The sequence below is a fragment of the Vulpes vulpes genome, chromosome 6 (assembly GCF_048418805.1).
Source record: "Vulpes vulpes isolate BD-2025 chromosome 6, VulVul3, whole genome shotgun sequence".
NCBI lineage: Eukaryota > Metazoa > Chordata > Mammalia > Carnivora > Canidae > Vulpes > Vulpes vulpes.
The window spans coordinates 63,177,596-63,201,988 of record NC_132785.1 but is presented as its reverse complement, the minus strand read 5'-3'; the positions used below and the strand labels follow the sequence as shown (position 1 = coordinate 63,201,988).

General features: G+C 56.5%; 1 protein-coding gene across 7 annotated transcripts in view; it reads left to right on the top strand.

The window, feature by feature from the left end:
* Positions 1 to 22,442, top strand: part of ITPK1 (inositol-tetrakisphosphate 1-kinase) — a 161,793-nt gene extending 139,351 nt beyond the window's left edge. For 4 of the 7 annotated variants that reach the window (XM_072761183.1, XM_072761185.1, XM_072761188.1 and 1 more), the window contains 6 exons: positions 2,733 to 2,831; positions 3,178 to 3,218; positions 6,737 to 6,902; positions 12,699 to 12,766; positions 15,973 to 16,135; positions 20,355 to 22,442. In XM_072761183.1, coding sequence (XP_072617284.1) covers positions 2,733 to 2,831; positions 3,178 to 3,218; positions 6,737 to 6,902; positions 12,699 to 12,766; positions 15,973 to 16,135; positions 20,355 to 20,713 — 896 coding nt within the window. In that variant the 3' untranslated portion in view covers positions 20,714 to 22,442. Of the gene's footprint in view, positions 1 to 2,732; positions 2,832 to 3,177; positions 3,219 to 6,736; positions 6,903 to 11,163; positions 11,290 to 12,698; positions 12,767 to 15,972; positions 16,136 to 20,354 lie in introns of all 7 variants that reach the window. The other 3 variants (XM_072761184.1, XM_072761182.1, XM_072761186.1) reach the window with 1 other exon arrangement.
* Positions 22,443 to 24,393: the final 1,951 nt, after the last annotated feature.

Genomic DNA, 24,393 nt, shown 5'->3' with positions numbered 1-24,393 from the left:
TTCCTATTCAGGTTATTCACTGGTAAAATATAGAAATACAATTTTTTGTGTGTATTGGTCTTTTCTTTTGCAGTCTTACTGAACTTATTTATCTTAATAGGTTTTGGGTTTTTGTGTGTGTGTATTCCTTGAGATTTTTTGTATACAAAACCATGTCCCCTGCATATAGAGGCAGTTTTACTTCCTCTTTCCATTCTGGATGCTTTTATTTCATTCTCTCTCCTAATTACCTTGGCTAGAACCACCAGTATGATGTTGAATAGAAGTGACAAGAACAGATATCCTTGTTTTATTCTTGATCTTAGGAAGAAAGTGTCCAGTCTTTTACCCCAACGTAAAATGTTGCTGTGGTTGTTGTGGATGCTCTTTAATCAGATGGAGAAATTCCCTTCTATTCCTAGTTTGTTGAGTGTTTTATCCTGAAGTGCACTGGATTTTGTCAGATGCTTTTTTTGAGTCTGCTGAGATGGTCATCTCAGTAAAAGCTTTGTCTTTATCCTGTTAATACGAAGTGGGCATTTTATCTACTAGGGAGCCAGCTGCCCAGGTACGAGCCTCCCCAGCTGTACCATGTATGCACTGGGTGACTTTGGGCAGGGGACTTCATCTGTAGAATGGGAGCAATGACTTTCTCCTGGGCTCCTGGTGAGGGGGCTTGAGTTGCTTTGTAGACAGTGTTGTCTGACACATACCAAGTGCAGTTTACTAAGAAGTTGGCTATTACCACTGACATGTGAAATATGAGTGGGCTAGGTTTGGGAGAGGGGGAACATCGATGGGGGCATTGCAAGGCAAATCTAAAGGCCAGGCTGATGCCTCTGCTCTGAAAAGTCTGGTGATGGGAAGTCTGGAAGCTCTTACAGGAGGTGGTCTGTTGGGTTCCAGCAGTCTTCGAATCTTCCTGTGGGAGGGGATGGGCCAAGGGTGAGGCCCAGGTGAGCACCTGTTTGCTGCAGAACCCTCCTCTATTTGTTCAGGCCTTTAGTGTCACATCCTGTGGGGGCTGAGCTGCAGGGGCTGTGCATTCACAGCAACAGGCTTTCCTGCCCAGGCTCTGAGTCCAGGCTGAGGGTGCAGAAATGGGGCCTTGAGATAATGGTGTACAGCTGAGAGCCAACATGTAGCCCCACCTCCCCACCCTGATTTTCCTGAGGGCTCTTTTCCTGGCCTGCCCTTTGAACCTAGCTCCTCATCCTGCCTCTGTCATTGACCGTCATGTGAATTTGGGCAGATTGCCTGTTGGGGCCTGTTTTGGCCTCTATCCACAGAGACACGGTCCCAGCAATTTGAGGATGAAATGAATGCTCTGGAGGGCCTGCAGCACCATCTGCCAGGGCTCAGCAAACAGTTCTCCCAGACCACTCTCGCATGGCCCCCAAGAAGTCTTGCAACCCCTGAAATCTGCCAACACTTTTGCACTTATATGGTGTTTGGATTTTACTCCATATAGGTGAGGGGGGGGATTAAAAACATTTTTAATATGCCCTGTTTAATTCTTGGCATTCATTTCTATGAGCTATATGAGGCAGGATCTTACCTTGGTTTAATGTACTGACCTTCTAGGCAGCCAAGTATCTCGAAGCTCCTGGAGACAAGCCACTTTGCTTCTTGACTTTTGGTTTGCTTTCCAAGGTTGGGTGGCGGTGGGGGTGGAAGGGTGCCTCACTAACGCTCCGCCTTTCCCGATCCCTGTCCTCAGAAATATAAACCAGTAATGTAATTTAACAAACTGTAGGGAGCGTCAGAATACATCTGGTTATCCCACAAATTACCTGTTTTGCCCTAACTCGGTGCCTTGCACTGGGAGCATCCTGACAACCAGAGCAGACTTAGCTACCAGTGCTTTTCAGAAAAACTGAACGTGCCGAGAACCCGTTGGATGGGTGCTACTCCGAAACTGGGGACTCAGGCAAGCCAGGGTGTGAGAAGGTGTTGGGGGTGGGGGTGGGGGGCAGGTCCAGGCCTGGAGTCTGTCTGCAGGGGGCTGGAGAAAGGGCTGTGAGTATGCTTGAGAGACGGAGGGGGCGTGGGGGAAGTCAGGAGGCCGCGCCTAACAGACAGGTGATGAGATGTGTCCTTTAGGTAGCCAGAGGGCGAGGGGCCTGTGTCCCAAGGTGCAGGAATGCCTGTGTGGTCTGGGGCACATGCTTTCATCTCCTCGGCCTCAGCTTCCTTCTTCTAGGATTGTTCTGTGAACTTCAGGGGTGGTGCCTGCAAAGGCCTTATTAGCACAGTGCTGGATGCATGGTAGCAGCTAAGCACACAGCATCATTCCTGCAGTTACTGCCAAGCTGATGAGGGGTATGGTAGGAGAAGTCTTCATGGAACGAGAAAATGTTCGTAGTTCGCTGAGTGAACGTTTGGGTTACAAAACAGCATGCTGTTGTAAAGTTTTGTGTGTATGAATGTGCAAGAGCCTCAACTAAAGGCTGGGTGGCAGTAATAGTCATATTGGTGAATGCATGTGGTTCTTTTGATGTCCAAGTTTTATACTTCTCATACATTGGCTCTGTAATTACAGAAACGTTAATAGAAAATATAATGAAGGAATGAACTGCTGTTACTGTTGGTGTGTGTGTGCGTGCGCTCCCACACTCACTACGGAGTTGCGGGCGTCAGCTCAGGAGAGCGGGAATGTTGAGGGTGGCCCTGGGGAGGTGGGTCTGTCACAGGAAGTGGGCCTGGGGGCTAGCGGGCAGGCTCGCTGACGTGGGCTGTTTCTCCATCCACAGATGACAGGATCTGCTCGCCACCCTTCATGGAGCTCACGAGCCTGAGTGGAGATGACACGATGAGGCTCCTGGAGCAGAACGGCCTGGCATTCCCCTTCAGTGAGTACTACCCCCAAGCCCTGCTGGGCAGGGTGGGGTGGGGGCTGTCTGGGGCTCCCCGGGATGCACAAGGGTCCTGGCTGCCCAGGAGGGCTAGCTCCGGGTCCTGCTCCCTCCTGTGCAGTGGAGATGGGTCCTCAGGTGTGGGCTGAAGGTGCTCTTCTGCTGGTCAGGCAGCATCTGTTCAGACCACCCTGAGTGAGGATGCTGGCCACTGTTGAGCTAGCAGGTCTCCCCAGCTCCCACTGCAGGAGTGTCACAAGTTTCTCCCCATGCCTGCCGGGTCAGCCTCTGTGAGTAAACCACATCACTGATTTCTCTCTGCTTTTCTCTCCCTGCTCCATAGTTTGCAAAACCAGAGTGGCTCATGGCACCAACTCTCACGAGGTAAGTGGAGGCTTTGATTGCCCTCTCCCACCATCACCCCGGGCCTTTGTCTCTGTAGCTCACAGCGTCTCTCTGGGAGCCTACAGGAGTCCATGTGTTAGATCCCACCCCTGCTGCTTCTGCTCCCTGTCATGCTCTGGGTTGTGGCTCTGTACACTGTCTCCAGCCTCTGCCCATTCCTGTCCTGTCCCCCCCACACACACACTCTGTCCTGTCCCACACCCTGGTTGGGAGGGGTGTGCCAGCAGTCTGCCTGCCCTGTTTGAGCCCTTGCAAGTCATACTCCAATTTGACCTGTCTGACTTTCCGACTCTGGCTCGTCAGTGTCTGTCATCCCCTGGACACCCACTCTGTGCCAGGCATGGCGCTGGGCCCCTCTGAGTGCTGTTAACTGGAAAGATGCTACCACCCCCAAAGCCCTGCTAGCTCTGCTGCATTTAGAAGGGGACAGGAGAGGCAAGGGCACTGTTTGCCAGTATGTGGCGATTCCTCCACCCTCCAGGTCATTCCTTTATTTCCCCATGGGCGTTCCCAGCCCCACTCAGTGCTAGGGAAAGAATGCCTAAGATGTGCATCTTGTCCCAGTGCTAGAGATGGAATCCCAGACACACATCACACCTGTGAGATGTACAGGACCACAAGCAAAGGAGGCCTTCTGAGGGTGAGAGGACCAGATGGCCAGGCAGGGACTCTGTGCAGTCTCTCTTGTGCTTCCTGTCCTTGAAACCACACCCAGGACATTGCCCTCAGAGGCACAGCCCAGCCAGGGACCTCCCTCTTGGGCACATTGGAGGGCGTACTGGGCAGGAGACGCATGACCCATTGGAGGGCACCATAGGGAGAGCCTGACCTTGGGCAGCCGCACAGTCAGAAACAGTCCCCAGAACCTTAGGACAAAACACGGGCAGCCCCACAGCAGTGCCCTGTAGATTTCTGTGGCGCTCCTTACCCCTGGCATACATTTATGGGGAAACATCTATGCACAGACCGCATCAGTGTGACACAGCACATGGTGTGATGGGAGCTGTGCGCCAGAGGTATGCCTCTGCTCGTGCGCAGGAATGTGGGGGCAGCCCTTGGAAATCCTGGCCTGCTACAGAGGCCAGCTGCCTCCCAAGGTTGTAGAGTCGTCCCTGTCTGGGCCTGTCTGGGCCTGTCTGGGCTCCGGGCCAGGGATGAGCTCCCTGCCAGGCCCCAGGAGGGAGCAGGAATGCCTCAGAACAGCCAGAGTCCCGTTGCCAGAGCCCGTGTTCCCGTCGCTGGCACCAGCATCTGCCGGCCAGCCTTCCACTAGCACCTGCTCCCTCTGTTGGTCAGGGCCTTGCATTTTTCTGAATGGAAGGGTGGCTCCGGTCATCATCAGTGTGATTAGACCATCCTGATGCAGAAAAGCTCGGCCTGCAAGAAAGGAACCTCCTCTTTCTTCACAAGGGGATTCCGGAAGCATGTAGACCTGGGAACAGGTCTGGCTCTGTGCACTGCTGCCTGTGACTTTGGGCAGATCACCCAGCTTCTCTGATGGCAGTTGTATAGGATGAGGGCGTTGCCATGTGCTGCCATGAGGCCTGGTGCACTGGGAGGGAACTGGTTGCTGTGGAGCCTGCCAGGTCACTGCAGAGGGAATGAGGGTCCCAGATTCAAGTGAGCTAGCTCCCTCCTTGGCAGGAGTCTCAGCCTTCAGATGTGGGGTAGGTGTGTTTAGGGGAGGCTTTCATCCCTTCCTCTGGCTCTCGGAGTTTGGCTCCATAATATACACATGCGTGCATCCCTGTTTCCCCCACCCCCTCGCTCCTGACCCACCAGGTGCTATCAGGGAGGGGCTCCAAACTTCCCTGGGGGCGGGGGGGAAGTTTGTGTCCACTGTGGGTTGCCTGCCTCCTGGAGGCTTTAACATCAGAGGGATACCCCCTCTGGTGGGGTGTCCTCCACAGCATGAGTCTGGAGATTGGGGGGCAAGGCTCCTCACTGGTTCCGGGGGTGCCTAGAGATGTCAAGTGCAGCAGGGGTAGAGGACAGCTCCATGTACACGACTGGCTTTAAACGGGAAAATAAGGCTTTCTGATTCAGGTCTCTGCCTATACTGAGGTCTCCCTGAGCCCTACCCCTGAATCTCCCAGCCCCAAGCCCAGCCAAAACCAACTAGTGTTGCCAAACTACTCTTTTCATTGTGTGTTCACAGAGCTGTTTCTTCTGTTTCTAAGCCGGTATGGCCACACTGACCTGCTTGACAGTGAAATTACCAGCCCCCTTATGTTAAACCACCAGCCAGAAGCCCAAAGCAGAGCGCCCCTGATTCTGTCCCATGGTATTTCCTATTGCTGTCTACAAGTGAGGGCTATGGAGCACAGGGCAAGGCCCCCACCTGTGCTCCTGCAGCTCCGTGGTGAGCTGGGGCTTGAGCTGTGCCTGGCTCCAGAGCCCTCTGTGTTCTTTCCCTCTCTTGGCAGAAGGTAACTCACAAACATGCAGTGCACACACTTGGTCCCCCATGTGGCCTGGATCTCTGCTTCTGCCCCACATGCTCAGTACCAGGAATATCGAGGTGCTGCTCGGTGACACTAGATGACAGGGGTGGCAGCCAGTGCAGGCAGCCAGCTGTCCAGCCTCCATCATTCCTGGGCCCAGTCCTGGGCATCTGGTGGCTCCTTCCTGGGGCCTGTGGGCTGCAAGGGATTAGCAGTGGCCCCAGCTCTGGCAGCTGACACTGCAGCAGAGGTTGTTCTCCAGCTGTCCCTCTGCTCTCCCTACTTGAGTGGCCTACCAGATCATTCGGGGGTTGGGGGCCTTTGTCCCCAGAGAGTCAGGGACTCAGCGGCATGTTTACCATCTCTTAAGCATCCATATGGCTCACACAGAGTGTCGAAGACCAAGGCTGTGTGCTAGGCAGACCCAGTCACATCCCGAGCTCTGTCACCGTCCAACAAGCCAGTGAGCTTTTCAGGTCCTCAGTTTCCTCATCTGTAAAAGGTGTGCAGTAACCATGCCCACCTCTGAGGTGCATTGTGAGGGCACTACCAGGTGGCTCAGGTCACGTGGTCAGAACAGGGCTGGGCATGTGTGAGTGCTCAACCAGTGTGAGTGCTCAACCAGAGGCAGGCTGTGTCCGCACATGGATTTTGACCCAAGACTTTCCACCTCCCCATCCACTGCCTTCTGCTTCCTGCCTCTCCTGGATCTTTGTGGAGGAACCTCTGAGGAGGTCATAAGGACTGAGTGGTGTACAGCTTCCTGAATTGCAGTGTGAATACTGGAGTTGTGCAGTACACAGCCAGTTCAACCCTACAGGGAGAGCCTGCTAGTGCAGGACCTCAAAACCCCCACAGCAGGAGTGACTCAATCCCCAGGTGTTCTTCTCGAGTCTCACTCCACTCACCCTGGCTTGAGATTCTTTGTGGGGGTCCTCCATTTACAGGGATGTATGGTTCTTGGTGGCAGAGCTCTGGACAGGTCCCATGGCCCTGTGTCTGAGATCGAGGAGGCAGTGGACTCTGACAGCCCTTGGCCCCCTGTCTCCGCAGATGGCCATCGTGTTCAACCAGGAGGGCCTGAGTGCCATCCAGCCGCCCTGTGTGGTCCAGAACTTCATCAACCACAATGCCGTCCTGTACAAGGTGTTTGTGGTGGGCGAGTCCTACACTGTGGTCCAGAGGCCCTCGCTGAAGAACTTCTCTGCGGGCACGTCAGGTAATCACACTTCCCGCCGTCTCAGGGGCCTTGTCTGTACCACAGCACTATCCCTGCCACCCTGTGTTATTTTGGAGGGGGAACAGGGATCGGGTGATCTGAGGTCAGAGGAGCAGCATGTGGTGCGTAAGGTCTTAAGAGAACAAGGTAAAACCCCCATCCCACCAGGTCACAGTAGGGGTTCCATCCTTCTGAACCACCATCAGCTCCAGGAAGCATTTGCAAGCTCTGCACACCCAGGATGCTTCCTGGGGCCCCATGAAGAAATGAGACTCACAGGAACATGCTGGAATGGACGATCAGCCCTTCAGGGAGGGGAGGGTTTGGCAGAGGGCCCCTCGTGGTTTGAGGGCCAGAGCACTGACTGCTTTATCGTGTCTCCTTTTGTGTTATTTGCTGCTTCTGCAGCCACTGAGGTAGATGTGTGCTCCGTTAGACATCGTGCAGGGTTACGGCATTTCCTGGCTGTGGGACCTCAAGCAGGTACATGTGGGTACAGTTCGCCCACATGCAGGGGTGAGGCCCAAGTCCATGTGTTTTGGATCTTGAGTATCCCTCAGACATCACAGGGTGGTAGTGTTTGCAGAATGCTGCCATCATTTGGGCCATTTGAGGGGGTCCTCTGAGGAAGCTGAGGGGCTCCCCAAGCTCAGCGTTTTTTTTTTAGCTGCTCCCCTGATACCAGGTAACCCTTGGCCCTTTCAAAAACTGAGACTAAGATAAGGATTTGCTGGTGTTGGGGCTACTCAAAAGAATGTGCTAGTGGTTCTGAAGACATCTCTAAGACAAGATCCAGAGACCATTGGAACAGAGTAACAGCATCTTTGAAAAAAGCAGAGCTTTCTAAGAGGATTCCTTGGAGGATATTTGATTGTCCTCATGTGGTTTGCTCAGGCACGCCGTACATTCATTTCTGCAAGGGAACCCGCCATCACCAGATGCGTTGAAATACCGGACTGTCCTGTCTCCATCTGAGCAAACAGATGTGTCTTCTTAAAGTCTCCCCTGCTGGGATTGCCTGTCACCATCCACTCGTGATGACTTTGAGCCACTCCTCTTGAATGAAGCTCAGCTGTTCCTGTCTTCCTCTGTCAGCTTTTCTTCCCTGGATGGCTTTTTTCTTCCCATTAACACAACACAGCAGATACTTAGGAAACGTACATCAATTTTTCACTTCCTTTCTGGGTGCAGGCAGACTCCCCACCGGACATGGGGCCTCAGGACTTCAAGGCTGCATTATCAGGGTTTCAGACACCCCCACTATCACCCTGTTCCCCGCCCCTGTACACTGGGATGGTGGCATGATCTGGGGATGAGAGGACCACAGTCTGGGGGGTCTTTTTGTATGTGCCTATACACCAGCAAGAGGCATTCTTCTAAATTGAGCGCTGGAAGGGACTTAAGTAGGTTCCCTGCCCAGCGTTCAGCCCAACTTGGGGCCAGAACTCACAACCCTGATATCAAGACCTGAGCTCAGATGGAGAGTTGGATGCTGAACTGACTGAGCCACCCAGGGCCCCAAGAGACTACTTTTTTAAAGTCCTTGATCATTTTCCAGAGTTTTTAAAAATAGGAGCTTTAAGTCTGTGGAAAATGTATTAAGAGTGGTATTCCTTATGTAGATTGCTTTTTTTCTTTTTTTTTTTTAAACCAAAATCCCTCTACTTATAAAATAAATTTCTCACCAGATTTCCTCCTTTGCAGACAAAAAGTATCCCTTTTTCCACTCCTTTACCTCCTGGTTGCAGAGGGCTGGGCCAGGTTCTGTCTCAGCACCGGGAGCCGTTAGCCAGCAGGGTACAGGCTCCATGTCCTGTGTCTTGAGCAGGAGGGCTCCATACCTGTGTGTCGTCTCCTGACCATTCCCAGGCTGCAAGTTTCCCATAAAATGTAGGCCAGGGCCAAATCAATGAGTAGATAAAACACACAGAGCTAATACAGAAATGTTTATTGTGCTCAGTAAGCGGACTTTCAGCCTGGCCATTCGTCTATCCCCAAAGCTGATCCCATGTCTGCAGTCTTCGGGGCAGCATGCTCAGGAGCTAGTGCTGGCTGTTCTCTTAATGCACGTGTTCTTTCCGGATCAGAAGCGTAACTCCACCGCAGCCCTTGAAGCTGGACTAGTCAAGCAGGGGGCTCTGGGGCTCTGGCCTCTTTGCAGCCCCCACCCTGTCTTTCTGGTTCTCATTGCCCAGGGTGGCAGACCTACAGCTTCCCCCATCTGCACAGGGACCTGGGGGCTCCATGAGTGGGGTTCTTCAGGACCTGGGAGGAGCCAGGGACACTGGCCTTCCCTCCATAACTATCATGCTCTATTGCTTTTTCAGTTGCGCTTTTGGTTTTACTTGATAACATCTCTGAAGTCAGGTGTGTCTCAGAGCTGGTGGCACATTGCAATCGCCTTGGCTGAAATGGAAGCCAGGTTCTTACTGAGGGGGTTGGTGTTGGCTGTGCCCGCCACCAGGAACACACATTCTCTGCCTGCGGTTCACAGCTGGGGACTTTGGCTCCCTCCACCCAGTGCCAGGATTGAGATGGACACGTTTCTCAGCTTCCCTTTTGTGCAGGGGATTTACTTCTGTATCTTGACTGTGTGGACCTGGTCCCTTTCTTCTGCTCTCCTTCCTGGGCCTTTTTCCCTTTGGGGTACAGAAAAGATTGGTATCACTTAGCACATAGAGCTGGGCTCAGCAGACTTTCCATGAAAGCCCAGATAGTAAATACTCCCAGCTCTGTCATAATTATGTAATGCTGCCCTTGTAGCATGAAAGCAGCCGTAGACAATATATGAGCAACTGGGCACGGCTGTGTCCCCATAAAACTTGATTTACAAATGTAGGTGACAGGCCAGATTGGGCCTTCTGGGTCTGGTTTGCTGAGCTATCATCTGGAGTTTCTCAGTAGATGCCACATGTCCTTGACTCCGCTGTGTGCCCAGCCCTGGGCCTGAAACTGATCCAGTAGGGACCGAGGTGGTCAGCCAAGCACCCTGCCCCTGTACTGGTATTCTAGTGGGAGAAAGCACATATGTGGAAAGAAAGATTGATTCATTGTGGCACAGGTGAAAGGCTGTGGACCCTGGGCCACTACTGGGTGAGGGAGCTCCTTGGACAGGGCAGCTAGGTCCAGCTCCTCTATGGAGTAGAGAGGGATGTGGGATCTGGTGGGAGATCTGGGCCACAGTCTGCAGTGCTGACACGTCCTACCATTCCCCAGACACATTTGTGAAGATGAAGCAAACCAAACCAAAGAATGGGTGGTAACTGCTCATAACTATTGAGTTAGTGCAGTATCTGGGGATACTTTTTATTTACTCTCTTCCTTTGAACCTTTCTTATCTGTAAATTGGCCGAAGCACCCATATTCCCCTCATTACCCTCCTGCCCCTGCAGGAGGGTGGTGGTGGTGGTTCTTCACTCAGGCTGTGTGTCTCAGAGCTGGTCTGGACCCAGGGAGGGCCTGGGGCACCAGGCCTAGAGTGCTGCTGTGATCAGGGTGCCAGGGCCTAGTCTGGTTCTTCTTTAGAGGGACTGGTTATCTTGAAGCCTCTGGAGGAAGTAGCATCAAAGTACATGTGACCCATTCTGACCCATCTCGGCTTCCCAGTCTCCTGGGTCAGGGAGTAGCTGGAAGCTGCCCACACGCCCTCTGGGGCCATACAGGAGTCAGATGTGAGCAGAGGATGGGCCCCCCCCCTCCCCAGAATAGTTCTCTGGCTGGAGCTCTCAGATCACAGTTACCCAGGAAGACAAGCCGTGTCCTTTGAAATGGTCACATTTCTGATTGGTCTTCCTGCCAAAAGATGCTGTTGCGTTGACAGGGTCTGTCCAGTTGAGTGGGGTGCCAGCCATGCCTTTCAAGTGCCTAGCTTTTTCTCTTCCTGGCATAGTTAGCACTCATGATGTTTTCCTTGTGGCTTCTGTAGGCTCCTCAGCCCCCCTGAACTTGGTTGTGTCTACCTGCTGTGTTGCCTTTCACCACCCCTCCCCCACACCCCAGCTTGCTCTGCACCCTGGGGACCCTTCGGGTTGGGGAGAGGCCCCAAGTTTAGTGGGGTTGAGCCAGGCTGGACCGCAGGGTTAGTAGGTGTGCCTACAAAAGGCCAGAGCACCCAGCCCAGCTGCTTGAGCCCCACTCTGTCCTCCGGCCCCACGGGCCTCACCACCCCAGAGGGTTCCCTCTTTTTTGACCGTCAGCGCCCAGGACTAAAGATCGGTGGGGCTGCTTGGCACAGGTCCCGCAGGGTGTTTATTTTCCCCAGGCTCCTCCCCAGGACCGTCTCTCGTGCCCCCCGTCTGGACTGGCTCTGGTCGGAGCGGCGGGAGGACTGTCGGGTACTCCGGGGCGGCCAGGGGCCTGTGTGCCCCACTAGCAGGAAGGATGCCAGGTACATCTCAGCGCCTGCCTGCTTGGCCTCCGCCCGAATCACTTACTCATGCATGATTGTTGCGGCGCCTCAATCCTGGAGCTGGTGGGGGTCGTTGGCAATCAGAGCAGGTGCTCCCTGTGGCCTGGCTCCCGTACACTGTGGTGCTCAACCAAGGCCCTTCCGGTCCTGTAGATGAGCAGTATGTCCTAGGGCTGGGAGCAATGATGCCCTGCCCAGGAAGAGGCTGCCGGGGCCATGTAGGGGCTCTTGGCCCAGGGCCCCATGTCATTCTTGGTGGGGGGCATGGGGTGATGAAGCTCATGGTTTTGTGATTCTTGCATTCATGTGCCCATGCTTCCAAGTGCCCAAGAACGTGTGACCGACCAGCCTCACTCCACGGAATGGACAGACACATCAGCTGCTTCCTGCTCTCATTGTTCTTGGGATGGTTCTGCCCTTCTGAGTGCCCCTCGGGAACTGAGGGTGTGGTGGGGATCGGGGAAGTATGGGGTGGGTGGAGGTGGAGGGTATCTCAGGGGGTTGTACCGGTTTCCAGAGCCAAACAGAAATTGTTCTGTATACTTTCTTGGATGGGTCCTATAGAACCCAAGGTTCTGGCTTCCTATTTTCTCCCTATATAGTTGGGAAACAGCAGAACCCCTTGTATTTTTTTTTTAAAGATTTTATTTATTTATTCATGAGACGGAGGGAGGGATAGAGGGAGGGAGGGAGAGGCAGAGACACAGGCAGATGGAGAAGCAGGCTCCATGCAAGGAGCCTGATGTGGGACTCCATCCCGGGTCTCCAGGATCAGGCCCTGAGCTGAAGGTGGCGCTAAACTGCCTAGCCACCTGGGCTGCCCGAACCCTTGTATTCTAAACACTCACCTGCCAAGTAGCTGCTCAGCATTTCTCAAGTGCTGTCCTGAAAAGGAGTTCCAGGGGCAAATACGGGGAGGGACTGGAAATACTGGATGAAAGACCCATTTCCTGGATATCTTGACTTTGGGCCTTTGACACTCTGGTACATACACTGCATTTCCTGCTCATTGAGCCACCTCGCCGTCCCTGCAGCCCCCTTTCTAGTGCCATGTCCATAAGACACACTAGACACACATTTCGGAACAGGGCCTTCAGTGTCGGGGAAGCCAGATAGGGCACCCTAGGATGGTGGCAGAGGTAGGCTCCTAAGGCAGCTGCTTTTGAACGGGAAGATGACTCAACCTGGGAGCCCTGAGTGAACATGTTTCCTGGCCATGGTGCAGTGTCTCCTTGGCGCGGGGCTGCCCAGCTTGCTGGGCCTGTTCCTCTGAACCGTGAGGCCACCTGGGCCGTTACTGGGGTGGTGCTGCCCCCTGGTGTCAGGGGATGGCATCACCATCCCTGCCTTGACTTAACTCAGGCTCTTTCCTGTCTTTGCATTTTCAGACCGGGAGTCCATTTTCTTCAACAGCCACAACGTGTCGAAGCCTGAGTCCTCATCGGTCCTGACTGCGGTACGTTCTCTGTGCCGTGGTTGGCCTTCCCTCCCGACCCTGGGGGTGGGGTTGCCACAGGCGGTGGGGTGCAGGGCTGAGCTCCAGCAGAGCAGGGTGCAGGGCCCAGAGACCCCATTCCTTGCTTGCTGTGGTCCTCCTTGCTGACAGCCATCACAGCCACACCATGTACCCCTAGGTCACTCCTGATAGAGGATGTTCTGAGTGTCCTCCCAGAGTGAAGGCCTCCCCACACTCCTCCCCAGTCATGAGGAATTGAAGACCCACTTTCAAGTCTGCTTTTTTCCCTGATTTAAAAAAGGGATGGGAGGCAACAAGACCTCCATTTTCTTTTCTCTTTTCCTGTCCATCCGCAGCAGGCCCCTGCGCCTGCTCCTTACTCTCCTATGTGGGGGGTATGCACTTGCCTATTACCTCCTGCCCCCACCTCCAAGGCCACCTGTTCATTTCTTGTTTGTGTGGTTCCTCCAAGGAGCCAGCTGTGTGCTGAGGGTTTGACAGAGCACAGGTGTGGATGAGGACCTGGAGGGAGGACCAGTGTCCCTCAAGATGCTGATAGATGTTCCGCAGGAAAAAGCTCCATGGTCAGGGAAGCTTGGAGAACAACCAGATTTTAAACAGAACCTCTCAGTTGCCTGGCTGTGTGCACTCTAAGATATAAAAAGCTGTTTTGTGCAAGAAAAGCTTTGCTGGTCTTTTAACCTTCAGAGACTTCAGACTGACCTGGTTCTGTGGGGCTTCCTGAGAGGCTCTCAGACCATATTTGGCCAGTGACTCAAGTGGGGAGTAGCAGGGGTTGCATTCCACAGACGTCCTGGGAAGCTGTCACGCCGATCCCTATGTGGCTCTCGTGGCTGTTAACTGACGCCAGAGGGTCCCAGGTAACTTCTGTAGATAGCCATTGCTTGGGCTGTTTCTTCATCTATGAAGTGGGAAAGCTTAGAGAGACTCCTGTCTCCCTGGAGGGTCCTCCATCATCTCCCTCTCCTCAGCTTGTGACTGCCCTTCAGGAAGCCCCCAGGACTGATACCACATAAAAGGAGACAAGGGACATGCACTCAGCCATACCCTTTCTGTGCACACCCGCAGGCCAGCCTGACACAGTTCCACCTCAGACTTGCCCCCTGGCTCCCTCTCTCCCATCTGGAGGTCACTGAAAATGAACCCCATCCCAACACCTCACTTGCAGGCCCCCAAATGCCAGCATCAGACCTGAGTGCCACATGGTCACAGTGCATCACTGAGCCTCTTTCCCCTTCCTGCCCCACAGAGTGGTTGTGGGATTTGGGGAGTTACTGGGTGCAGAGCATGCAGACAGTGCAGTGTGCAGGAAGCGCTTAGCCCCCTGTGCCCAGAGTGGGAGGGGTGGCCACCTCTGTCACCTCCCCATTTCCCAGAGTACCGTCCTAGCCTTGGCGTTGACAGCCCCTTGACATTATATTGTCCTCAGATGGCTGTTTAGATCATCAAACAGCTTTGGAAGGACTTCTGAGATGCCCTAGCTGAGCTGAGGAAGGGCTTTCAGGCACAGTGTGTCAGGAGACTTGGTAACAGGAAAGACGGAGCCCCCCTCGCCGGCATGCCTGTGCCACAGCCTCTTGGCCCCAGATCCCATGGCGCATGTGTTTTCATTACCCCATATATTGGAGCAAGAAAACAAGACCCAGTGTACGTTGTGTACATTGCAGCTCAGGTCCTGCAGGAGGAAGCAGGCTGTGCCAGGGCTGCCTGGTGCTCCCTGACTTGGGAAGGACCCCGGACCACAGGTCCAGGGCCGAGCTACTGCACTGACTGACCTCTGACCAGCAAGAGGGGACTGCAAGGCGGAGCCGGGCTTGGGCAGGGGCTAAGTGACAAGAGCTCATTGCAGCCAGATTGGCACTGCCCCTTCAAAAGTGTTTCTGACAGTACGCCAGGCCATTAGGGTCGGGGCTTGGAGGCCCACACGGTTGTGCAGAACCTGCGAGTGTGGCTTTCACAGGGCCCACTGATGGGGCCCAGGGCGGGGCTCCTTGCTCTGTGCGTGACTGGAAGTTCTCGTCGGCTCTTGCAGCTGTCTGTGCTGGGTTAAAGGGCTGGTACCCCAGGGCTCTGACCCCAGCCCTCCAGATTCAGCATTATGGTTCTTTTTCCCATAACGTACACTATAGTCAAGTGAACAATTCTACCAAGTTCCAAGACATTTTCATCAGCTCAGAAGAAAACTGTGTACCCATTAAGCAGTCACTCCGCCTTCCCTCTTCTTCCCAACCCCTGGCAAGCAGTAATCTGCTTTTCATGTCTGTGAACTTGGCTCTCCTAGACCTCTCATGTTAACAGAAGTATACAGTAGGTGATCTGTCGTGTTGGCTCTTTGCACTTAGCTGACATTTTCAGGGCTCACCCAGGCTGTGCCATGTTGTGGAAAACAAATTTGTGTATTTGTATGGACAGATCAACAATGTTGATGGACATGGGTGTTTCCACCCCTGGCTTTTGTGGATGGTGCTGCTATGAACAGGGGCATAGGAGTCCTTGTTCCCAGGCTTTGGGGGACAGACCCAGGAGTGGAATTACTGCTCATGTGGTAATTCTGTGTGTAAGTTTTTGACAAAACCTTGCTTTTATTTCTAATGGGTTGACCACCCTTCGTCCTATTTGGCCTCTGAGCCTTACTGCCCCCAGGACTCAGGACTGGGGTCCTGAGTTTGTGGTGTACCTCCTGTAACCTCCTGGCAGACTTAGAGGCAACACAGTGCCCTCCCTGCCCTACATGCACCTCCTCCCAGCCAGGTACATACTCTCCCACCACATCAGTGACCAGCAGAGGATAGAGGCCTCATTGGTCCCATTTTGCACATGAGCAAACCGAGGCCCAGTGAGGCCAAGTACTTCTCCCTAGGGCCACAGAGCTAGAAAGTCCTTGTTAGGATTCAAATCCATGTTCCCCGATCCCAAATCCTTCCCAAGACTCCCCGTCCTCAGTGCCCCTTCCAGGGCCCGTGAAAATCTGTGCACCTGTCCCAGGCTGGCTGGGACGAGAGCAGAAGATGAGCCGCGTGGGCCAGTCCTTCTGGGTATTGCAGGGATTAGAGGGGTAATGAGCACTTAGTACTTGCCCAGCTGTCGGTGGGGCTGAGGAGCAGCTGTGTGAGTGCTGCACTCTAGGTCTATGTTGACCCCTCCTGGAGGGACGACCTGACTTCCATGTGTGTGCACGCATGCAGCTGGACAAGATCGAGGGTGTGTTTGAGCGGCCAAGCGACGAGGTCATCCGGGAGCTATCCCGGGCGCTTCGGCAGGCGCTGGGTGTGTCACTCTTCGGGATTGACATCATCATCAACAATCAGACCGGGCAGCACGCGGTCATCGACATCAACGCCTTCCCAGGTAAGTGGTGGGGCCAGGAAGCACCTTCAGCCTATAGACCAGTAACCTTGGGCGATGGACGGGTGGACCAGCGCCCCCCAACCCCATGCAGTCCCTCTAGGCCTCAGCCTCACCTGCAAAATGGGTTTATAGCATGTGGTGAGGTTGGCAAATGAGGTCAGTGCCTCCAGCCAGGAAGAACACGGGGTGCTTAGTGGGCTTGCACTAAACACATCTAACTCTCCTCACCTGACCCTGTGTTGTCAGCATGAGCCTTTGTTGGCCCACCAACCCTCGGCTCATCTGTTGGGTCCTTGTAGATTGAGAGAGTGGAGAGAACCCTGAGGAAGCACACCCTCCACGGTTTACCTGCAGGGAACAAGTCTCCTGGGGACGGAGAAATGACCCCAGGTCACGGTACAGGTTGGCAGCAGCACCATGCTCCTGCCCTGACCCTAAGCAGTGATTCTGGGGCCGGCCTTGGTGCTGGCTGGTTCCCTGTGGCTGCAACGCCCACTCCCTACTGTCTGCCAGAGCCCAGAGGCAGGAAGCATGTGCCGGGTCCTCAGGGCTGCTGACACAGCCTGGCTCTGCCATGCTTCCCTTGTCTGGATCCAGCAAGGGACTCAGGGGAGATAGGACCCACTGAACCCTTGGCAGGCCTAGTCGCCTGCAGGGATGGTGGCCATGCAGTCCCTGGTCGGTGGTCCTGGGATAGGCCCATGTTCCATGGGGCTATCCCAAGGCTGACTCTTTCACCCTTTCAGCTGGCTTTGGCTGTGTGGACCGCAGGCTGGGTGCTTGACATGTGACGCTGTACTCAGTGTGCAGCCAGGCTCAGCCACCATCACAAGTCACAGCCAAGGAAACCAAGGCTGGTTGGACACCACTGGCTGGCTCTCTGTCATTCATTGGTTGACATGTGTTGAGGCCCTACTATGTGTCCCAGATGCTGCAGACACATGGTGCAGCATCCCCATGGCTGCCAGAGCCCTGCCCTCAAAGGACAGGGGTACCTGGGGCTCCTCCCTGAAGTGATGATATGGGAGCAGAGCCCAGCAGGAATGGAAGACCTACCCCCACCCAGGGTTCTGGGGGGGGGGGGGGGACGAGGAGGCATGAGAGGAGCCGGCCATGTGGTGTGGTGACAGCATGGGGTTTCACTCTGAGCTAGGTAAGAGTGAGCCGGTAGGGACAGTGGCCTGTGTTTCTCCAGTCGCTATGGGTGCAGCCTAGATAGAGACCTGGGTGCTGCCAGAGGTGGGATTTTGATGAGTAAGTGACAGGACGAGAGACCAAAGGAATCCAGGGTGCGTCGGGGACCAATGGTGACATATCAGAGGCTCTAAACCAGGGAGGACACGGGTGATGACAGCAGAGTGGGAGCCAAGTCAGACTAATGGGAGGACAAGGAGGGGGCAATGCAGGGATGTTGGGGTAGAAGCTCTAGGAAGATAGAGGTGGGACATGGTGAGCATTTGGAGCTCTGCAGTTGAGCTTTGGCTTTGTGCAGGTCCTGAGAGACCCCCTCCCAGCGCGGTTCTGGCTCCACATCCTATGTGCCCAGAGGAGCACACTGTGAGCCAGCATGGGCGGAGAGGTTCCCAGCCACAGAAGCTGAGACAAGGGCCACCCAGGTGGGGCCGGGAATGGAGGTCGGGTCACGGCAGCCGGAGCACCTTGGCCACCCAGCCCAGCAGAAACTGTCTTAGGGAGCCCAATGCCAGGGGAATGCCCGGGAGCCCAGGGGAGGCCGTGTCCAGGAGAGCCTGGGTCTGGAGTATTCGGGGTATATCCTGAGGGGTGCACGCTGGGGAAGGCCAGTTCGGGGCCCTGGGTGGGCAGTGGCACCCTGTCCAGGAGGCTGCCGCTGGTCATGGGGAGGAGCAGGAGCAGTAGCTACTAGTGGTGCACCAGGCCTGTGCTGAGAGCTTTGCTCTCGTGTTCACAGCATGGCATGCAGTGAGCTCTTATGGTCCCATTATCTGTGGGCACGTGGAGGTGGGGGCGGGTTGACCTGCCCAAGACCTGTGGCCCGCGCATGCTAAGAGCTAGGAGTGGAGCCCTGCTGCCTATTGCATGGCTTCCTGCCTCCCAGCTGAAGCTGTGGGTTCAAATCCTGGCTCTGCCCTCTCAGCCTGTGATGGGACGAGCCACCTACGGGGATGTTGTCAGTGTCTGTTGTGCACAGCGGGAGCCGTGACTCCCACTGCAGAGACGGAGGAGAGGACGTTGGCCCGGGGCTTGGCCCCCAGCTGCTGCCCCGCAGGGCTAGCTGTCACCCAGTCAGCTCCCCAGGCCTCGGGAGCTGGCCGCATGGCTGGTAGCCAGTTCAGGCAGACCTCAGGGGCCTCCCCCGTCATCTCCAGATCAGCCTCAGGTCTCCAGACCACCCCTGGGAGCCCCAGAAGCACACACACACCCAGCCCTGGGCCGTGTCTGGGGGCCACAGAGTGCTGGCTGAGCAGCCAGCTTGTGTTCCTTGCTCTTGGCTTGACTCTTGTCCAGCTCTCTGCCCTCCATTTGCATCTCTCCCTTGGAAACCTAGCCGTGCACCCGCTGTCACCCCACCGGAGGCCCCGGCCACCCCCTCTTCCCTGGCCTCCACGTGATACCCTGGGCGCAGATGGTACCAAAGGGCTGATTGAGGTCCCGGCTCTGCCATCTGGGAGCTCTTACCTCCTCTAAACCCTGGGTAATCCCTTGGCCCCAGCCCCTGGGGTGGTGAGGAGGCCACGAGTGGGGCCCTTGTGCATGCAGCCCGCAGGCTGGCTCTCCCTGAGCCTGGGAATCCTCAACACAAACACGCATTCCCGCATCCATCCCTCTGCTGATGGGCTCAGTCTCTGACTCCGTGCCTCAGTCTCCTTATCTGCAGAATGGGAACAGCATTGTGAAAAGTGAGCAAGGGCACACAGAAGCACGGGGCATGTCAGCTGGTTTACCCATTTTTATTTTTGTTGTGGGCACATCTGTGTTCCCCTTGAAGCCTCAGGCACCTCAAAACGACAGCAGTTATTTGCTGGACAAGTCAGATGGTGGACAGGCAAGGCCGCCTCTGCCACCTGGCCCTGGGGGGCTCTTCTGTGACAAGGAGTGCGCCCTGCCCATTCCTGAGGCTTATTTTCAGCCAGCCTGTGTCGACAGCAGTGAGGCCCATCCTGGAGGGTCCTGCTCCCTCTGCCCTGCCCCACCTTGTGGCAGAGGTCACAGTCACGTGGGGAGTCAGCAGTGCCTGGAGCCCCTTCTAGGCAGGCGCACTCTCTCTGCCCTGTTCCTGGAGGCCTTGGTTGGTTTGGGACGGTGTTGGGTGCCCACTCACTGATATCTTTGAAATTTTGGGGGAGTAGGCAGAGTCCTGGCCCTGATGGCACAGCGCTCAGTGGTGGCCTGAGGAGCAGTTGGCTGACATTGCCTTCGTGTCTGTCTTGGGGGTTTAGCATGGACTGTGGGGGAGCCCAAGCCCCACTGTGTTCAAGGCTCAGTTGTGGGCATGCAGGGGCCCCTTGGGGGCCTGGTCTCGGTCTGCTGGCTTTGATGCCCCGAGATGTGGCACAGCGGTTCCCCCGCAGGGACTTGGGGGTGAGAGGGCTGCAGACTGTTCCCAGAGCAATAGCTGTCGATCCAGGGTCGCTGGGTCAAGTCTCCCCCCGAGATCTCGCGGTTTACAGAGGAGGAAGCTGAGGCCACGTGGAGAAGGAGCTGTTTGTGATAGAGCATGTGTGCAGTGGGTCTTTGGAGCTGTCCTGTCCCCTGTGCCCGTCCCCCTACCCCCCAAGCCTGGCCCCCTCCCCCCATCTCCTGTGCCCTGTCCCCTGTGCCTCGTCTCCCGTCCCCCATGCCTCGTGCCCCATCGCCCGTGTCTGTTCCCCATCCCTCCACACCTTTTCCCCCACGTGCATCACAGCATATGGGGGGTGGGGGGTGAATACATGAGACACGAAGCTGTGCCTGAGAGGGACAGGATGCAGGGCGTCTGCCTGTCCACTCCAGTGTAATAGCATTTCACGCCCTGGGCTCAGCCAAATTCCAGGACTAGCCTTGGGCCCCACTCCCACTCTGAGTCTAGGCTTGGTTGCTCCAGTTTGTCCCCTTACCTACCACGCCTTGGTCTCTCGGTCCTCAGCACACCCACCGTGACTCTAAGAGCCCCAAGGTGGGCCTGCTCTGTCTGCAGCCACGTTTACACCCCAACCTGGCTTAACGCCCCCCCCACCCCATCTCTCTCCCCCACACACAGGCTATGAGGGCGTCAGCGAGTTCTTCACAGACCTCCTGAACCACGTGGCCACCGTCCTGCAGGGCCAGAGCACAGCCACAGCGGCCGCAGGGGATGTGGCCCCACTGAGGCACAGCAGGCTCCTGGCGGAGCAGGCAGGCAGCCTGGCAGGCGAGCGGACGTGCAGCGCCGGCCCTGGCTGCTGTGGCAGCATGATGGGCCCGGACCCACCCTGGACGTCGGAGGCCGATGCGGGCGGCATGGGCGCGGGCGGCACCGCCAAGCTCCCACACCAGAGACTTGGCTGCACCGCAGCCGTGTCCCCCAGCTTCCAGCAGCACTGCGTGGCCTCACTGGCCACTAAGGCCTCCTCCCAATAGCCATGGAGACCAGGACCAGAGGGCGGCGTGAGCCGCAGGGTGCACCTGCCGGGCAAGCAGCTCCCAGCAGCGACGCTCCTACTAAGAATTCCCAGCGATCTGATTCTTCTTGTTTTATGTTTGGTTTTTATTTTTAATTTTTAACCTGATTTGCTGATGTCATGATCGAAATAAGGGGTGGTGGAGGGGGAGATGGAAGGGTACCCCAGTGGTCCAGCCTCGGGGAAGATGGACATCCCACCTGGTACCTGCTGTGCAGATGTCTTCACTGGGTTGACACTTGTTGTGTCTTCAACACTAGGTCTGAGTGTGAGGTGGTTTGTGCGTATGCATGTGCGGCTGCTATGTGTGTACGAGTGCGTGTGCACATCCACGTCTGTGTGTCTCCATGGCTGCTGTGGACCCCGTGGGGGCCGCCCCTGCTTGGGTGCTTGGTGGCCGACAGTGCACGAGGGTTCCTCCTGTCTTCTCCAGCCCCCGGCACGCAGGCCCGGCCCCCTCTCTGTTGCCTCCTGCTGGCCACTTCCACAGCTGTGGGAGGGACAGGGCCTCACGCTGTGGCCAGGGGAGCTGCTGGGTGTTGCTCCCCAGAGCAGGAGCCAGACGAAGCAGGAGGTGCACCCACTCCTTCCTGGAGGGGGGTCCCACATAGGGTCTGGGCTGTGGTCCACCTGTGGCCCACTAACGAAAGGATGCTTCCCAGGGGAGGCCGAGGCCTTGAATTGGTTCCTGTCTCCACATCCGGCACCCTAGGCCTCCAGGCCCTTCAGCATGGGTCCTGTGCAGCCCTTCAAGGGTGGGGGGGGCTCCCTCCCTGACCACACGTGGTTCCTGGGACCCATGAGGGGCCCCAGGCTGATCCTACCTGTGCCAAGGATTTGAGCTGTGACTGGACAGATCACCCCAGGTGTTGCTGGGCCTCAGCGTCCTCCTGTGTGATGAGCAGTTGAGACCAGAGACCTCTGACAGGCAGGCTGGATGCCCTGCGCCCCGCGGTGGGGCCTGCCTGCCTGAGAAGTCAACCCAGTGCACCCCCTGGCATCAAGGTGGCTGAGGCCCGCTTCCATGGCCAGGAGGGCTGCCTCTGCGCTTCACATCTTCTGACACCTGCCCTGCGGGCCCTCCTGTACTCCCCATAAGCCCCAAGCGCAAAGCCGGCCAAGTGTGAAGGGAGCTGCGGCCCCAGGAGTGAGGAAATATTCACCCCCTCCTCCATGCACGGCAGATGCCACCAGCCCCTCGGGCACCTCCCACGGTGCCAGTGGGGCACCACCTGCCCCTCCGCAGAGAAGGTGGCCAGCGAGGACCTTCGCCAGCCCTCGGACAGGGTGAACCAAGGCAAAATGCAAAGGACCTGGTGAGCATGACCTTCAGATACCCTTTTACTTGGAGAAGGTGGGAGAGGCCTCCAGGCTGTCCTTTGTGGCCCAGTGAGGATGCTGCTGCGAGGCCTGGGCGTGCGGCAGTACCTTCAGGCTCAGCAGGGGCGGGTGGGGGGGGGGGTCGCCCACCCTCTGGCAGAGGAAGGCAGGACTGGGCCGGCTGAGGAACCCCGTGACCCGAGGATCCCCTGACTAACCGCGTTTACACGACTTGAGTGTTGAACCCTGATTATAATGTCTGTATGGCGCCTTTCCTAGTCCAACCCTGAGCCCCGGGGAAGCAGGAAAGTGTGGCTGGCCTCTTGCACTGCTTTGTCTCCAAAATAAACTACTGAAATCAAACCGCATTTCACACGTGTTTACAAATGTTGCTAAAAATTTCCATTGTTCTGGACTGTTAATAAAACAGCTTTACTCTCTTAAATGAAACTCCAACCCTGATCTGCCTCAGAACAGGTGGCGGGCGGGGGTGGGGGTGCCATGTGACCCCCGAGGCCTTTCCATGCTCCTGTGTACCTGAGGTCCACCCCTCAGGTCACCCAAGCTCGGCTCCGGCTCCGGGGCCCACGCAGCAAGTAACTCCCCCACTGGCCCCGATGCGGGTGGCGAGCAGGGTGACCATGGTTTCCAGAAGTGGAATCGAGGGAGGGGTTCACTTCCTAAAGACTGGGAGTACCTGGTGGTGGGAGACGGGAGGCCTGCCCCTGGAGCACACAGGCTGCTCCTGCCCCGGCTGTGAACCCGTCCAGCAAACACTGGCCATCTCTGGTTGAGGGGCCTCAGGAGCAGATGGGAAGGGAGCATGAGTCGCCGGTGGTGGTGCACCGGCCCCAGACCTTCCCTCGCAGGGTCCCTGGGGGCTCACTGACAGCTGTGGGTCCCAGGACACTCCACAGACCTCCTGTCTCCTCAGGCTTTGCGGTGTCTGCGTCAGGGGAACGCAGAGCCACTAGGATGCTCCTTCCTGAGGGTCGCTGGTGCTGCCTCTGGACCAGAGGCCCTGGAATCTTGTGGGGCCCCTGGCGGGGGTAGGGGTCGGCTGTGCTGTGCACGCGTCGCACCTGGAGCGGCCCTGCGGGAATCAGGACATCAAGACTCTCATTCCCAAGCTTCCTTTGCCGGGTGGTGGGCATGTAGGGGTCTCCAGGGGATTCAGTGCCCGGGGCTGCTGAGCCCACAGCTGATGTCAAGGGCTCCCCGAACAGGTGCCAGCAGGGCGGGGTCAGGGGTCACTTGCAGGGTCTCAGCGCTGGGCAGTGTGGAGCAGGAACCTGGGATCAGGTCTGCTTACAGATGCTGCGGTTCCGCGGACAGTGCACAGGCCACTGACCCTGTCCTCCGGAGGGCCCGGGGGTTGTCCTGGCCTGGCGTCCTTCACCAGGTATTCATCGGAGCTCTGCAGTGCGTGGGGGGGTGGGCCGGGCCTGGAGCCGCTCTGAGGCCAGGGGAGACTGCGTGTCCTTGTCCTGATCTGGGAGCCCACATCGGCTCAAGCCCCTGGGTTGTGCTCGTGCCTCTGCCCCTGGACAGTCACTCACGTGGAGGGACCCCTGATGGCTCCGTGAGCCGTGTGCTGGCCGGCCACGAGGCAGAGAGCTGGCCTGGTGCCTGACAAAGCGGCTGGGCTTCTGCCTCCCGGGTCAGCCTGGCTGCGCCCTAGCCCTCGCGTCTCCCCGCCGAGCCCGAGCCCGAGCCTGCATCGACGTGGCTAAGGTTCCAGAGCAGCCGCGCTCCCACTGGTCTTGCCCTCCGCGAGAAAGGGCGTCCACCTCTGTGCACAGGGCCGCCTGTGTGAGCTTGGGGTGATCCCCCGCCCGCCCCAGACACAAGCTGTTCCCAGGACTGTTAGTGAGGTGGGACCCCGGCGCCCCCCCTTCTGCTCCCAAGCACCTGCCCCTCCCCAGGCCCCCAGGGGCCTTTCCCCTTCACTTGCAGACTTATCCATGATGTGCCCTGAGGGCCGGGAGAGGCCGACCTCTCCCTCCAGAGCTGTTTGTGGGATCACACCCTGTCAACATCTGTTTTTTCTCAAAAAGCTCCTCGCATGGCGACTTCACCAAAAATGTGGCGTTTCTTGTGACACCTGAGCTTTGTGACAAATGCTAAGTCCTCCTCACAAGCGACAAGCAACATTTCCCAGAACCCTGAGCAGCTTTGTATCTGATCTGTGAACATACACACATATGAGGTTTCTACGAGTGTACATCCTGTATGTAGAGTCACGGCTTCTGGAAGAGCCAGGACACATCTGCCGGCCCTTTGGCTTCTCCACGTGATTATGACAGCGCAGGTGGCCAT